Genomic DNA, 15,057 nt, shown 5'->3' on the forward strand with positions numbered 1-15,057 from the left:
CTGATGCTAAGAGAAAGACATATTCATGACTTTACTGTATTCATTTAGATTTTGAAAATATTGTAAAGAAATTAGTTTTTATCTTCCTGAACAAGATTTATATCTGGAACAATTTTTTTTTTTAAGTCTTCTAAGATTCTGCTTCAAAATTGTGGAGGCCGGGGAGGGCAGGAAAGGGATTGTATCACTCAAGAAGCAAGAACTTCTTTCAGGACTTGGCTGACTCTGAGTATACTTCAAAGAATTTGGCATCAGATTGTGGTGTAGTGATTTAAATCTTCTGCTTTCTCCATCTGCAATACTGGTAAAATATGTTGAGACAAAAATTGTCGTTGAGACAAAAATTCATTTGAGTGTTTTTGCTATTGCAAGTTTAGATGAAAGTGAAGTAATGCTGCTGGTCAGGATAACTTGGATAACTTCTGAATTTTGTGAAATCAGAACTAGGAACTCTTAGGTAAAGTGTATACATTAGCTGAAGATTGAGAAGTCACAATTTCAGTAAAAGTACTCCCTTTTTTTTTTTAATGGGAGTGAGACCTGAATAATGGAAAGCAGTGCCCTCTTGGTTGTTTTACCAGGCTCTTGAGGCACTAAATGTTGCTGTTCTGTTTTGGAACTCTGTATACAACTGCTGTCTCAGAAACTGTGAGGAAGGTATGAGATGGAGGGGGCCATCCCATGTCTGGGACTTGGGCCAGGTCTCAGCAACATTTGCAGTCTGAGCTTAGACTGCCAATTTGAGATAGCTCTGTTTTAAAATGTTGTGGTGTAAAGTCTGTCCATTCCAAGAAGAGTTGCTTTTAATTTAAAACTGGTGTGTTATTTCAGTTTCTGATATTTGAACAAAGTTTACAGCATAAAGCCAGATTTTTACAATATGGAAATCTGATTAAAGTCCATGTGCATAGAGAGGGTGCATAGCTAGTCTGATTCAATTTTTGACAGTTTTAATGGACAACAGAGTGATTGGAGAGGTTGAAATTAAACATGTGCAAGATTAACACAGTGGAAAGACGTGATTGGTGCATTTACCACTTCCTTAATTCTACTTGTTGATTGCATTTCTGATAGTGTCGTAGGGAGCTCAGTCTATGTATGATTTATCTTTTCCACTGTGGAGTAGTATCAAATAATAAAAATTATGAGGAGTTGCAGTTCAGAAATTTAAAGTCTTAAATAATTCCGGTACTTTTCCATTATCTTTTTTAAAAGATCAGCAAATTCTTTTTAAGACTGGTTTGGCCTTGTACTTCAGATATGATGTGAAAACATTTGAAGTTGTTTTGTCATGCTTTACTTTATGTCTGAACCTGGTATAGCTGTAATCACAACATAGCCTGGCTGTGTAATCAGAAGGTTACAAGAAACAGGCCCTGGAATATTTAGGAAGCATCTGAAGAGTTTCATTTAATAAAAAGCACAGTAAATAAGTAACCAGAGGGTAAAAGTTTGTAATTTTGACTTGGATTTTTTCATTTGCCCTGAAGAGTCACAGACTCGTACGTATGTTTTAGGAGGACACTCCAAAAACCCATAAATGAATTTTACTTCAACATGTCTGTGCTCCTGGGAAGTGTTTCTGCTTTTGCAGACCATAACATTAGTCTGGAGAAGGAGAGTCACTGAGAGGCAAGTATGCTGCCAGGAGGTTGTGGCAGCTCATAAATACTTCTTTTCCTTCAAGTATTCAATATATTAAACATACTTAATGTTTTGAATTTTCCAGTTGTATTTTAACGTAAGACAAGATGTTTGATGTGCTGTGTGTGCAGAATAAATTTTTTGGCCAGAAATATTCTCAGCTATTTCTATTCTTAAAATACCTCCAGGAGGAAAAAAAAAAGCCCAAACCAAATGGAGGCCTGTATTTCTTAAAATTCAATTTAAATTAAAAGTACTGTTATTACCTCTTTCCTGAGGTGCTTCAAACAAATGGTTAGCAGCTTACATTAAATACTGTATGTATGAATGTACTGATAGAAGATAAAAAGTAGCGACTCTCTTATTCAGTTAAGATTTATCTACCTTGTGCTCCCTGTACAAAAAGCCCTCCCACACCCAAAGCCACCAACAATACACCTTCCCCCACCCCTCACCTTGGCAGAAGCTGGAGTAGAAATGGCTCTGTAGTAGTACCGATTTATTTAATGTCAACAAACTCCATCAGAGTAATGAAAGAAAAAAATATTCTGTTCTTACTCTGTTAATCATGCTGCACATATCACTGTACAGTGCTTAACTGCAGGAAATGCTCAGGAAACCAGGGCTTATTTAAAATACAGTATTTTAGATTAACCAAACATGAAAGTTTTGACTCTATCCAGGAAGAAATAGGAAGGCAGTGCAGCTGTCGTAAAAAGTTAGTGGAATCGGTGCTGTGCCAAAAAAAGAAAAAAATAAAAAAGATAACTGCAGTATTCCTGGGAAGAAGAAAATTTTTGTGGAAATGTCCCAGCTGGAGCAATGGTTGCCCTTTTAGCTGAAGCACAGATGCAGAAATCTAGCCTCCTGGCTGAGACTATCAGCTGAAAGCAAATAAAAAGTCAAAAGAGCCCTGTTGTTTAATTTTTAATCTTGTATTCTTCTCATACAATAAATGAGATTTTGCATGATGAAAACACCTAAATCATGCGATTGTGAACCAAAATTGAATTAACACTTCAGAGTTTGTTTTTTCCATTTGGTTTACAAGCTTTCATCTGCATGTCTGATATATAGTACAGAAGTTTTTAAACAGTAAATTAATCAACAGAAAACGGTGTTCAGTGAACAGATGCAGAATACTTAATAGATAGTGTGACACACATCTTCTAATAAGACTTAATATTTTGTAGGAATACGATCTAGAAAGCTGATTTGGGTGTGTAGGAAGTGTTAAATACTGCTTGAACAGTATGTAAGGTAGTGACTGCAGAGATAGCTGGAGGCACTTAGCAGATGAAACTCTGTCAGTTTGGCTTAGGTGTCCTGTAAGGGACCACAGCAAGGTTAAGAGAAATGGGAAAAAAACACTCTCGCAGCAGTAGAGCAGGCATGTGGTAACGGTGATGTGGTAAAATACTTGCTCACTGACAAGCATATCAACCCTGTCCTTGTAACCATCTTCCCTTGCCTGTGAGGCCCAGCTGACCTTCATGTTTCCAGCTCATCCACTCCCATCCCTGTGCTACCACCTCCTGCCCTGACAGTGTCCTTGATGCCCGCCATTTTCACTTTTGATCGCCTGGAGGGATACAGCCTCCCTAAAATCTGAGAGTGTTGTTTCCTCTTTCCTCACCACTAGCTTTCCTTGTAAACATTTCTGATTTGGCAGATTCTGATTTCAGTGTAAGTGTCTGTGTGTTGCTCCACCAGGGTTTTTCTTTTGTTTTGATAGCTTCTTAGAGGATTCATCAACATAAAAGGTTTTTGAGCTGCTCCTTATAATGGAACCTTTGTATCATTTCTTTGATACTGGGAGCAGTTACCTCTGCTTCAGAAGTCAGACTATAGTGCTGGCTTGGAGTAGATGAGGACCTGGTTTGTTTTCCAGTTTAAACTGTATTGGTCCATTTTTGCATTGTCTGAGTTGTCTGTTGTTTGTGGAAAATATTTTTGAGCAGCTGTGAATGATACCAAACATCAGAGGTGGCAAAGTGTGTCATGCTGATACAAAGCTGTAACAGTTGATAGAGAAAAAATACTTCAGCGCTGCAGCTCTCTTAATTGTGAAACTGGACTCCAAAGTATTTAATCCTACTTAGTTAACTTCTGTTATAATTGCTATTAAAAAGTCCTTTTTTTAATACATGTGACTATTAAATACCAGTGATGAAGGAAAAGTCTTAAAACTGTTTTTCTTCTCCCAGAACTGTTCTCCTCTTTTTATCAGAAGTCATACTGTATTTCTCTTTGTATTTTTGAACATATTTGACCTGTTTGGGGATTCAGTGAGTTAAGATGCTAGAATTCCAAACTTGGCTTATGGCCTGTCTGATTAGCACTTAACCTGCTTAGCTCCCTTCACTGGAGTGCATTTATGTCCCTTAAGAATCTTTGCTCTGCTACGTGCCCATACACGTGTTGCAAAACATGTATTGAACAACTGCCCTGTTTTAGTGCATTCTAGCAGAGGGGCACTACTTACCTGAAGAGAGGACCACTACTCTGAGGTCAGAATGGTATGTCCCTTTTAAAATCCATTTTCTGTTGCCAGTACAAGATGGAACAAATTTTTTGAGACAGAAGTTTCTTAGTCCCTCTATATGCTTTGCCTCATCTGGCATCCCTCTTTGAATTTTCAGCTGAAGTTACTTATAACCAGTTCTATGACTTACTTCATACAGAAATGAGTTTTTAGAGTAGGAAGTGCAAACTTCTTTGAACTATTGGCTTTGGTCACAATTTCCTTTTTTGCTTCCAAAGAAATTAGATTAGAATTAGATTATAGAATCTGTTACATTTCTAACTAATTCAGAACAATGTGCATGTGCTCAGTGTAATTTTACTTTATGGGTTCATTTCTGCAGTTACCTTAATCCTTTCAGCTTTCGGACTGCACATGCATCATGTGAGTTTGGCCGTTTGCACAGTTGGCTACAACAGAATTTTGCTGAACCCAGAAGTTGCATGTTTATCAGTTTGCTCTGAGAATCACAGTGTTTAAGAAAATGCCACATTCCAATTTCTTTCTCTGGGGCCTGGAGGAAATGGTAGCATTTTGTTATATCTGAAGAACTTAATGTATTAGGGATTTTCTGATCTTCTAAAGCTGGGCTTTACGATTGTATATGCTCTATTAAGGAAGTCTCCAGAGGGTATCTGAGTAGATGTAGAATTTCTAATTGGGTAAATTGTCTTTTTATTTCTTTTTTAAAAGAATGTGCCACAAAGCAAGAAAAAAGGCAAGCCCAGGTATGAAACTGGAAATAAAATTCAAATAGATGAACTTGCTGAATAAGAGGTTATCTTATTCTGATTTGTTACAAAAGGAAAATTGCTGAAAAACAACTAAACTTGTTGTGTCAACAGTGAAATACTTAAAAGCCCTAATGCAGCTCATATGGCAAACTGCAATGTTTTTCAATTACAAAATCAATTTTTAGTTTAAACTGCAAGTAGTTTTCAACCACTGTGTTTCTGAATTACATAATGGGATGAGTCAAAGGTTATCAAGCAAAGGAAGGTAGGAAGGTGCCATTCTGATACCTGCCAATGTCAGTTTTTTATTATGGCTGAGATGTAAAACAGTGGTTGAGAGGAGCTCACAAAATAAATTTCTGAGAGCCAGGAAAAGTGTCACTGCAGTAATAAGCTTATTATAAGGGTATTTGAAGACATTTAATTATCTTTCTGAAATGGAATTTTGAGGTTTTTTGCTTATTTATTTACAGACTTTACAGCTGAATTTCTCCTAAGATTCACCCATTCCTACATTAACCAAGTACCAGTTTTTTTAGGAAAGGTTTATTTTTATAATAATATCAGACAAGTAGTCATTGTTCCCAATGGACAATATTCTTTAAATCATGGCCTTGACAAGAAAATACAGCTGTGTATTTTACAGTGTGTGTGTGGGTGTGCAGATGTGTGCAGTAGTTAGGACTTGAGATTTCATTGCCATGTCTGCAGAGGACACACATTCCTCCTTCTCAGGTCCTGTCATTGACTAAGGTGGAATACATGTGGCATCATCCTGATTTCTCCCCAGACTGCTCTAGATGGAGTGCGAGTTTGTTTGCCCTTGTCACTTCTGCAAATCTGTTGCTGCCTTTCTTGTATTTTCAAATACAAGAAAGGCAGCAACAGATTTGCGGAAGTGTATGTGTTTTATGTGTTTGGATTTCGTTTGAATGGTCTATCAGAAGATTATTTTCCCTATGAGTATAACTCATTGATCAAACCCATAAAAGGCATCCAGCTTAAAGAGAAGTCATATCCCAAATTCTACTGTTGGTTGCTAATATATTTCAAGTGTTGTGTCTGTACCAGGAGGAGAACCTGCAAGACTTTTTCCCAGGATGGACATGGTGTCAACCATGTTACAAGACAAAATGGAGTTTCTTATACTCACAATTTTCCAGTTCAGCTTTAGTAATTTCTGTGTTGGTTTATTCTTATTTTAATGTAGGATAATTTTTCCTATTCCTCCTGTGCTATTTCAGGAGTGTTTTAAAATGTTTATTTTGTAAGAGTTAAAGATGATTAACAAGAGTTGGCATGTTGATCTTATTCAGGAGAATTTCTGTGGCTTGTTTGATGTTAGGGACTGCCATTTCTTGGATATAGTTTGTATGCAGCAAAGATTCACAGTTTTAGTGTAGCTTTTGAAAGCATTATTATACTTCATAGAATACTTGTAAAACTTCACCCTGTAGATGATTGATCCTGAGAATATGAGTGGAGGGTAGTCTAAAATCATAACTGTATGTCCTTTATTTCTTTGCTCAAAATTTTTGTTTGGAGCTCCTGCATTTAGGTTTTTGAGCATCTTGTCTGTCATAGTTACTTTTTGAGAGGAAAGATTATGCAGTGTTTTAAGGATATCATTTACATCTTCAACTTCTCAGACTTGACCTGTGTAAGTCTGTAATTGCTGTTATTTTCTACAGTGCTGTGTGAATTTGGAAAACAATCAATTTATCATGTGACAAGTACCTGGGGTTTATTCTAAAGCCTGTCCAACTTAAAAGTTTTTTGACAGATTTCTCTCTCATGTTGTGATTGATTGTCTTTTAGTCTTCTATGTTTGAGATTTTGAAACTTGAAGACTGACATAACTTAAAAATATATGAAGCCAGTTGTTAAAGATCACAGAATCATTAGGTTTGGAAGACACTTTAGGAAACCATCTAGACCAACCTCCTGCCAAGGCAGGGTCACACAGAAACAAAACATACACAAAATACCTATTATACTGTTGTATTTTTACAATGGCTAAGAATGCAATGTCTTAAAACTGTGCCAGTATTAAGCTAATCAAAGAAAAAAAAAACTTTAACAAAAAGAGAAATATAGTGAAATACTCTGTTTGCCATGATGATGTTCTTTTGGTACTACCAAGTTGTTGTTTGTTATTATAGCATAATCATACAGTGTTCTGGTAGAGATTATCATTCACCTTGAAGAAGTGGACAAACTGCGATTATGAAATGAGAAAACAAAGGGTCCCAGCTTCTGGTTTTGTTTTGTCTTTCGTGTAGAAAATATCAGCTCCACTTCAAGTTAAATAGGAATTATCTTTGGCGAGAAATAGGACCATAAACTGTAGTTGTTTTTACTATAAATTTAATTTATGCTAGCAAACCAACTGATGGAATTCCAGATTCTGTATTTTGACTTAAATTGCAGGCTCATTTTGTGTTTCATGTGATTTTTGATAGACATTTTTAGAGACTCTTTATTTCTCACTAAAAGGCTCATTAAGGGTCACTTTTGTAGATCCTTCCCATGTGTAAGTATGTCATCTTCTGTGAAAATAGTGATTTGTGACAGACAGGAAATAGAGTAAATTACTGCCTTTGCTTATTAATACCTCGGCAGCAACATCAGCAGCAATAGTAGGTAATTGGGTAGAAGCTCTGTAACATCAAACTGAGATTACAACTTTTAATTGCTTCCATGTAATGATAGTGTGCCTGTTGACAAACACTGTAGTCACTGGAGAGGCAGGAAAGGGAAGATACTGCTAGAATTCCTAAAAGGGTTTCTCTTTTTTTTCCAACTTGTATTACTGTGTATAGTTTTAATCTCAGAAAGGTGATGAGTTTAATCAGTTGTAATTCAATGCTGGTTTTTCTACTCTATGGAAAATTAAAAGTATTCATTCTCCTGAGATTTTATAGTATCATCTTAGTTTAGATTTGGCTATGTTAATGGCATGAGTGAGCGCTCTGTAGGCACTGCTTACAGTAATATGGCAAAACAAAAAATATAATTAGTTTTCATTTTTTAATAATTTGCTGCAGGATGTTAAACTAACATCGATACACAATCACAGAACCGCTTTATAAGTAAATTTTTAAGATTTTCTTGCAGCTTAAGACAAAATTTTTAGTAGTTTTTCGTAAAAATTCAGTTTCAATGAGATATTTTTCAGTTATTGGTGAGACATTTTTGTGTCCTGAATTATGCTATACTGGAGTATTCTTCCCAATTTAAAATATTTCTCTTTATATCTTCTTTAAAATAAGTACTGATTGTTGTTTAGGGTTATTTTCTCAGGTGAAGTATAAAGGTCAATGACCACAGCAAACTGGTTATTAGATCCTTCAAGTTCGTAAGATTTGTACAGTGCTTCTAGTTCTCCTGTTGTTAGGAAATGTTCCACAGAAGAATTTAAAGGTCTTACCAGGTTTCTGACTGCATTTTGCTTGATGAACATTAGCTTGAAGTTGTGAGTTCTAAACATAGAATCACAGAATGGCCTAGACTGGAAAGGGCCTTAAAGATTATGTGTTTCCAGACCCCTGCCATGGCAGAGATACTTTCCACTAGACCAGATTGCTCACAGCCCCATCCAACCTGAAAACTGGGGATGGGGCATCTACAACTATTCTGGGCAGCCTGTGCCAGTGCCTCATTACCCTCACAGTAGGGAATTTCTTCGTAACATTAACCTAAACCTACTTGCTGTCAGTTTAAAATAATTTCCTTCTTGTCCTGTCAGTACATGATCCATATTTTGTGTAGGCTCCCTTCAGGTACTAGAAGGCCACAATTAAAATACCCTCAAAACTTCTCTTTTCCAGGCTAAATAATCTCATTTCTCTCTGCCTTTCCTTATAGGAGAGGTGCTTCATCCCTGCAGTCATCTTGGTGGCCCTTCTGTGGATTCATTCCATTAGGGCGATGTCCTTCCCGTGCTGGGGACCCCAGAGCTGGATGCAGCTCTCCAGGTGGGGTCTCACCAGAGCAGAGCAGAGGGACAGAATCCCCTCCCTCGCCCTGCTGGCCACACTGCTTTGGATTGCCAAGATCCAGTTGGTGTTCTGGTCTTTGAGTGCACACTGCTGGCACATGTCCAGCCTCTCATTCACCAACACACCCAAGTCCTTTTGGCAGGGCTGCTCTCGATCTGTTCATATCCCAGCCTCTGTTGATACCAAGGGTTGCCCTGAGCCAGGTGCAGCTCATGCTTTGAAAGAAGTGCGTGTGTTCACTTGATCAGAAGTGGACAATGTGGTTTGTGGCCATGTATTAGGTTAGTTCTTTTAACTCCATCCTAATATGTAGCTCCTTCCCTTTCTTTCCTCTGTCACCTTGAATATTTTCTAATAATATTTTGCATGGGACTACCAGTGGGAGTTGTAAGTACTTTTGCAACATTACGCTAAAGAATGAATTGACCTAAGTGCACCGTTTTTACATTTTTAATGAATGGTTACACTGCCAGTGTGTCTTGTGCAACGGAGAAATGAGTTCCCACAGTAGAAAAGAAAGAGTACTTAGAGGATTAGGAGATGGGAAGCATGACATTAGTCGAGAGACAAGAATTCTGTGTGTAATAAAATTGTCATGCAGTTGGCATACCACTTCTGTGAGATTGTGTTGGCATGTGTATATGGATATATATGAAAGAGGAACTGAAATATAAGGGCTGATTTCTACCTCTCTTCACCTCACCAATTTAGACCCTGTACCTGAAGATCAAAAACCTCAGGTCACTGTTAATTTCCAAAGGGTTTAAGATCTATTTGTAAGGGCTTCATGAACTCTGCTGTATTTACTTTCATAGCTGATTGGGCAGTGATCTTGTCAGTCTGCATTTGAGGTTTCTCAGTGGCTTCTTGTCCTAGGAAATAAGCAACTAAGTTCCATCTGCAGATCTGTCTGCATTTGGCACAGACCCAGTTATTCTCACACCTTCTTACAAAGAGTACCACAACAGTGTTTTTCCAATATCTGTGCATATGCCTGTAGCATGAGTGACTAATGAGCGTGTTAGTGAATTCTGGAATAAGTTAACATGGATTGGAAGGTGCCTGCTGCTAACCTGGCAACAGTATGACACTGTCATTGCATAGACCTGCTGTAATATAAAAGTCTGCATGGGGATAAGTGCTCTGATTCAGAAGTCTGCCAGCCATTTACTGTCACCAGTGACTGTTGGGAAGTAGGTAAATTGGCTGCTGGTTTTAGCTTCAGAGTGAGCACAAAGTAAGCAACCTCGCTACAGCAGCTGCAGTTTAAGTCTCTAATCCCAGTTCCTGCTCTTTCTGTTACTGGTTTTTAGCATCTTGCCTCATGTTACTGTGCTGTTAGTTTTGTGACAGGGCTGGATAGTGGTGTAAATTGTACCACCACATTTCTCTGTTGTGATCTGTGCTGTGGTTCACCCTAAGAACAGGAGACAGCTCTTTCTAGTGGAGTGGAATCATGTTAGGGGTGCCTAACATGAATCCTTTAGGTGGTTGCCAGAATGCCCTCCACTGCCTGTACCACTTCCCTCAGTGGGAGTTTGGACAGGTTGAACACTGCGTGCGACTGCTTCGCTTGGCAGCTTTGAACAATACAAAATCACATACAAAAATGCTATTGTGAGGAAGTGTCAGCAAAAAGTCTTCAAAGGTCTTGGGTGCAGTGATGCAGCTGGGTAGCAGACAGGAGCACTGCAGGCTCCTCAGCCTTCCCCTCTTCCCCTATAGCTGCAGCCTGCTGTGTTTTCTCTGGAGTTCATCAGCACAGTCCTGTTGGGTGTCATGTAGAAATATGGATTTCCAATAAAAAAGCAATATTTATCTAATTATTAGAAGTTTTCTTCATTTTCTTTCTTTATAACCATGCCCTTGTCAGACTCCATATTAATATCATTGTACTTCATCAGTCTTCAGGGAATAGTCTTGATTAGTTTTTTGGGCCACTGTCATTTATGATTTTCAGTATAGAAAACAATATTTTAGAAAGTTTGAATTTAGTGGGGAATTTAAAATATCTTTCAACTTTTCAGTAGAAAGACTACATTTGGACCTACTTTCTTGGAGCAGCTATAGACATATATTTTGAGAGGTTTGACCCACTGACTTAGAGATCTTTACAGTACATAGGTAGCCAGCCACGTGTAAACCTCTGAAGAAATAAGATCAAAATCTGCTGTGTCAAAGACAATAGTTTTTTCCCCTTATATAGCTCCTGTATTGTAGCTCAGGGTTTCTTATTACATTAGTACAGTACCACATATGCATCAGGGACCTGCTTTCTATCACAATTCAGTTGTTATTCTGATGATGTATCACAAGAGAAGGTTATGTGGCAACAAAATAATCATTTACTTATCCCAGGTATTATTAAAGGAGTACCAAAGAATTCTTTGGGATTTGTGTAAAGCTGCTTTTCTGCTTCTCAGGAGCAGTAGTTGGGTGAGACTGCAGCTTCTCTTCATTGCTGAAGATAGCTTCGCCAAAGCATTTCACTATCCTTTTTGCTGCAGTTAAAGGCAACTGCTCATCTCTCTGCACTTTACTCAGGCAGAGCAAAGGACAAGATAATCCCCTTAGCCTGTTAAATGCTCCATCCCATCTGGTAGGTGATAATTGCATTGTAAGGGGATTAACACAGTGGGATATGCTTACAGTGTAATGAAAGCTTCAATATAAGTGTGAAAGTCAGCTGATTGCATTCTAGCACTTGGGGACCTTATATTTGCACATATTTTGTAAAAAACATAAAAGACAAGTTTCATCTGGGGAAGGTATGTAGTACCTTTACATGCCATCCTTCACATATTTGTAACAGATTTTACATTTGTTCTGGAATATCAGTAGTCTGAATATCTGAAATCCTCTTGGAGGAGTAGTACAGTAGACTCTTGTTCAGCCAAATGTTTTGAGATCATTCTGTGGAGTATAGCTGTATTAAATGCATCCCAGGTGTTGACTACTTTTAATCAAAAGTACTATGACTTTGAAACCATGAGGCTTAGTTGTTACCAGTCTAGGAACAGCCATGTTATTTAAATACTGCTTGGAAATCTTCATCAGTAAAGGGGAAATTTTTGAATAAGCCATACTGTGAGGAATATCACAGTAATTTTGTGTCAGCAGGGATTTCTGTCAAGAGGATTTCTGGCTGAAAGTAACTCTTCTTGAAGCCAACCAAAATAAATATTTTGAAATTTCAGCTTCAAGCATGAGCCTAAGGTAATGCAGACTGACTGGTTTTTTTTTTTAAAAAAAAGAAGTTTGAAATCCTGTGTTTTTTAAGTTTATCTGATGCTATAGTGAAGATAGTAAATTTTAAGGTTCAGAGCATTTCATAAGCGAACTCTACCTTAGCTTCCTTACCTTTTGAGATTTTAAAGATCCTTGTGAAGATAAGTTCTGTAGGGCAGTAGCTCAGGATTGATTATCACCCTGTTGGATTGCCCTCTCTCCAGTCTCCCCATATGGTGCAAGGAACTGGGAAGTTGCTCTGTGCTGACCGGCATGTGCCACTTGGCTGGTTTGAACATTAATTAACCTGGGTGGTTAAAACAGGGCTTGGTTAGCGCACACTGTGCTGGGCCAGAGCTTCATAGTCAGGTGATCAAATGCAAGGTAGAGAAGTACACACTGTGTGCAGGCGATGCTTTAGTGACATTGTGTGACCTTGCTGCAGGATTGAATTTTCTAATGAATTAAGGTTCTGTGACCAGCTGTGCGGCTGCTGTTTCTCTGGTTTCCATTTCCTGACTTAGCAGCACTGTGTGCATGTGCGATTCTGGGAGTTAGGGTAAAATGAAATCTAGTGGGGTTTTGTGGGCTGTCTGCAGTAACTTTGCCAGTCTGTGATGAGGTTGTTGAGTGTGGTTAAGCTCAACCTTCTCTTATTTATCATGGATCTGAGTGGGGTCAAGTTGAAAGCTGGTTTTCCAAGTTCTGGTGATGAAATATGGAAGATTTCACAGATCTTTCTTTTTTTCTTTCTTTTATTTTTGCTATTTCTTTTAAGGTGACTGAGTTCTAAAGAATATTGTTAATTATTTCCTTTTAGGCTGAATGCTTACCTGAGGAGAGGAAAACTAGGGAAGTTTGCTCTTTTATTTTCTGACATGTTGTAATTTTAAGTAAGCTTGAGTGTAAAATAAATGTAACAACACCCTTCCAAAAAATGAAAATATGTCCCCTTTCCCCCACCCCAATTGTTTCTGGAATATGAGTTTGTCACATGAAAATCCCTCTTGGAAGCACCATTACACTGGCAATATATTGCAAAGTGTTTTTAAGAGGAATTTTCAGATATTTAGAAATGGGTTTTAACCATCCTTCTATAGATATATATTTAAAATATATACCAACTATGTAACAAACCAAATAATATATGGTGTATAATACATTTTCTTCTTATTTAGGTGACAAACAGCATGTTTGGTGCTTCAAGGAAGAAGTTTGTAGAGGGGGTTGATGGTGACTACCATGATGAGAACATGTACTACAGCCAATCATCGATGTTCCCACATCGGTCAGAAAAAGATGTAAGTTGAATAAGCTTATTTTTTCTCCTTTCAGTACTGAGTTAGCTTCAATATGTGAAATGTATGTGAGGAAGGTCTTCATTTAGCTTTAAGCTCTACATTTCCAGCGGCAAGTGCTTTAATTTCAGTGAATTTATTCATGTAAACTTCAGCCATATGCTTGCCAGTGTTGTTTTGTGTTTTGGTTTTTTTTTTTCATCTTGAAGCATTGTGTTTGTAATTTAAATTGAGTTATTGATTACATCTTGTGTTTCTGTGCAGGGTCTTCAGGTTTTTTTTTTGTGGTTTTGCATTTTATATCTTTAGCCATTTTTAGTTTCTGATGAAAATGCTTTGTGCAATTTGTTTGCTGAAGTAATCTAAGTTAGGTATTCTCCTATTTGGAATGCCACACAGTTACAAAACTAGCAATTCCTAAACATTTTTCCCCCTCATTAATGACAAATTGTATGTTAGAACTGCATTGACATTAGTGAAGCTCTGCTGCCTCTTACCAAAGATAAATATATTAGGCAGTAAAGTGTGTCACTTTTACATGGAGTGGCATGAAGAAATACATGGAGGACTTGAAAGTGTGACTTGAAGTTCATGTCATCTGCAGGTCAGTAATATAATCTCATGGCAGGCTTGTATTTGATATGTATAGGCAACACATTCTTCCTAATTAAAAAAAACCAATTCCATTCAAATTTTTAAAAAGGTGAAAATGCTTCAAGTCTGCCTCCAAGACTGTCTAGAAATATGGTTAATAGCAGTTGTGAACATAGTCTTGATAGACCTTGGCCTGTGTCAACAGAAGCATTTCCTACAGGCTCTTAGCTGAATTTTAATTTAGATTTTCAAAGAGAAGGAAATAGGTTTAGAGAGTAGAAGGCCTTTTCAGACAAAATGAAACAAAAAAAAGTATAAATGCAGCTTTCCAATTCAGTTTCATAAATTGATAAGAGCCAGCAAAGGATTAAAATGTAGTACAGTGTAAACAAAACTAAATGGGCTGTTCTTTTCTCTTTGTGTTGATTACACATATACATGTACCACAGATGCCCATAGGCACAATGGAATATTTATGATGTGGAATATACATCCTTTCTCTGGTCACCGAGAGATGCAACTAGCACTCAAAAACAATAGAGAGAATTTCTCCAAAGATTAGATGCACTGAGGGTAAAATCATTATGGTGCAGTAAGAAAGATAAAGTGAGATAAATGCTATGCGGCACAGCGTACACAGTGAAAGCTGATGGCTTGGCACATTGTTGACACAGTGAATGAATGTTTTAGTTGCCTACTTTTGCTGTAGGTAGAATTGCAGAAGTGGATCTTAGAATGGCACTTCAAGAGGAGGAAGGTGGGTGTTCCCTATACCAGGAATGACAAATGAGAAATCTTGAAGGCCTGTGGGAGAAGTGGCCAAAATGGGGCATAGAAGCCTGTAGTTGGCAGAAGAATGATGTCATTCCAACAGGAAATAGAAGAGTGGATTTGCAAAAGCTTTTTAAAATTTTATTTCTAAATTATTTTAAGGTTCCCCAAATCCTGTAGCTTAACTGTTGACCATTACAACTTTCTGAGTTTATGCTTATGAAATTTTAAACTGTTATATGCTATTCTGACTTTTTTTATAA

The 15,057-nt window shown here is 37.5% G+C and overlaps 1 protein-coding gene across 2 annotated transcripts in view; it reads left to right on the top strand.

Moving 5' to 3' along the window:
* CNOT2 (CCR4-NOT transcription complex subunit 2) overlaps positions 1-15,057 on the top strand; it is an 85,709-nt gene that overhangs the window by 37,288 nt on the left and 33,364 nt on the right. For both annotated transcript variants that reach the window (XM_036401088.1, XM_036401087.2), the window contains exon 2: positions 13,310-13,432. In XM_036401088.1, the coding sequence (XP_036256981.1) occupies positions 13,322-13,432 (111 nt within the window). In that variant the 5' untranslated portion in view covers positions 13,310-13,321. The remainder of the gene's footprint in view (positions 1-13,309; positions 13,433-15,057) is intronic.

Source organism: Molothrus ater, chromosome 5, assembly GCF_012460135.2.
Source record: "Molothrus ater isolate BHLD 08-10-18 breed brown headed cowbird chromosome 5, BPBGC_Mater_1.1, whole genome shotgun sequence".
NCBI lineage: Eukaryota > Metazoa > Chordata > Aves > Passeriformes > Icteridae > Molothrus > Molothrus ater.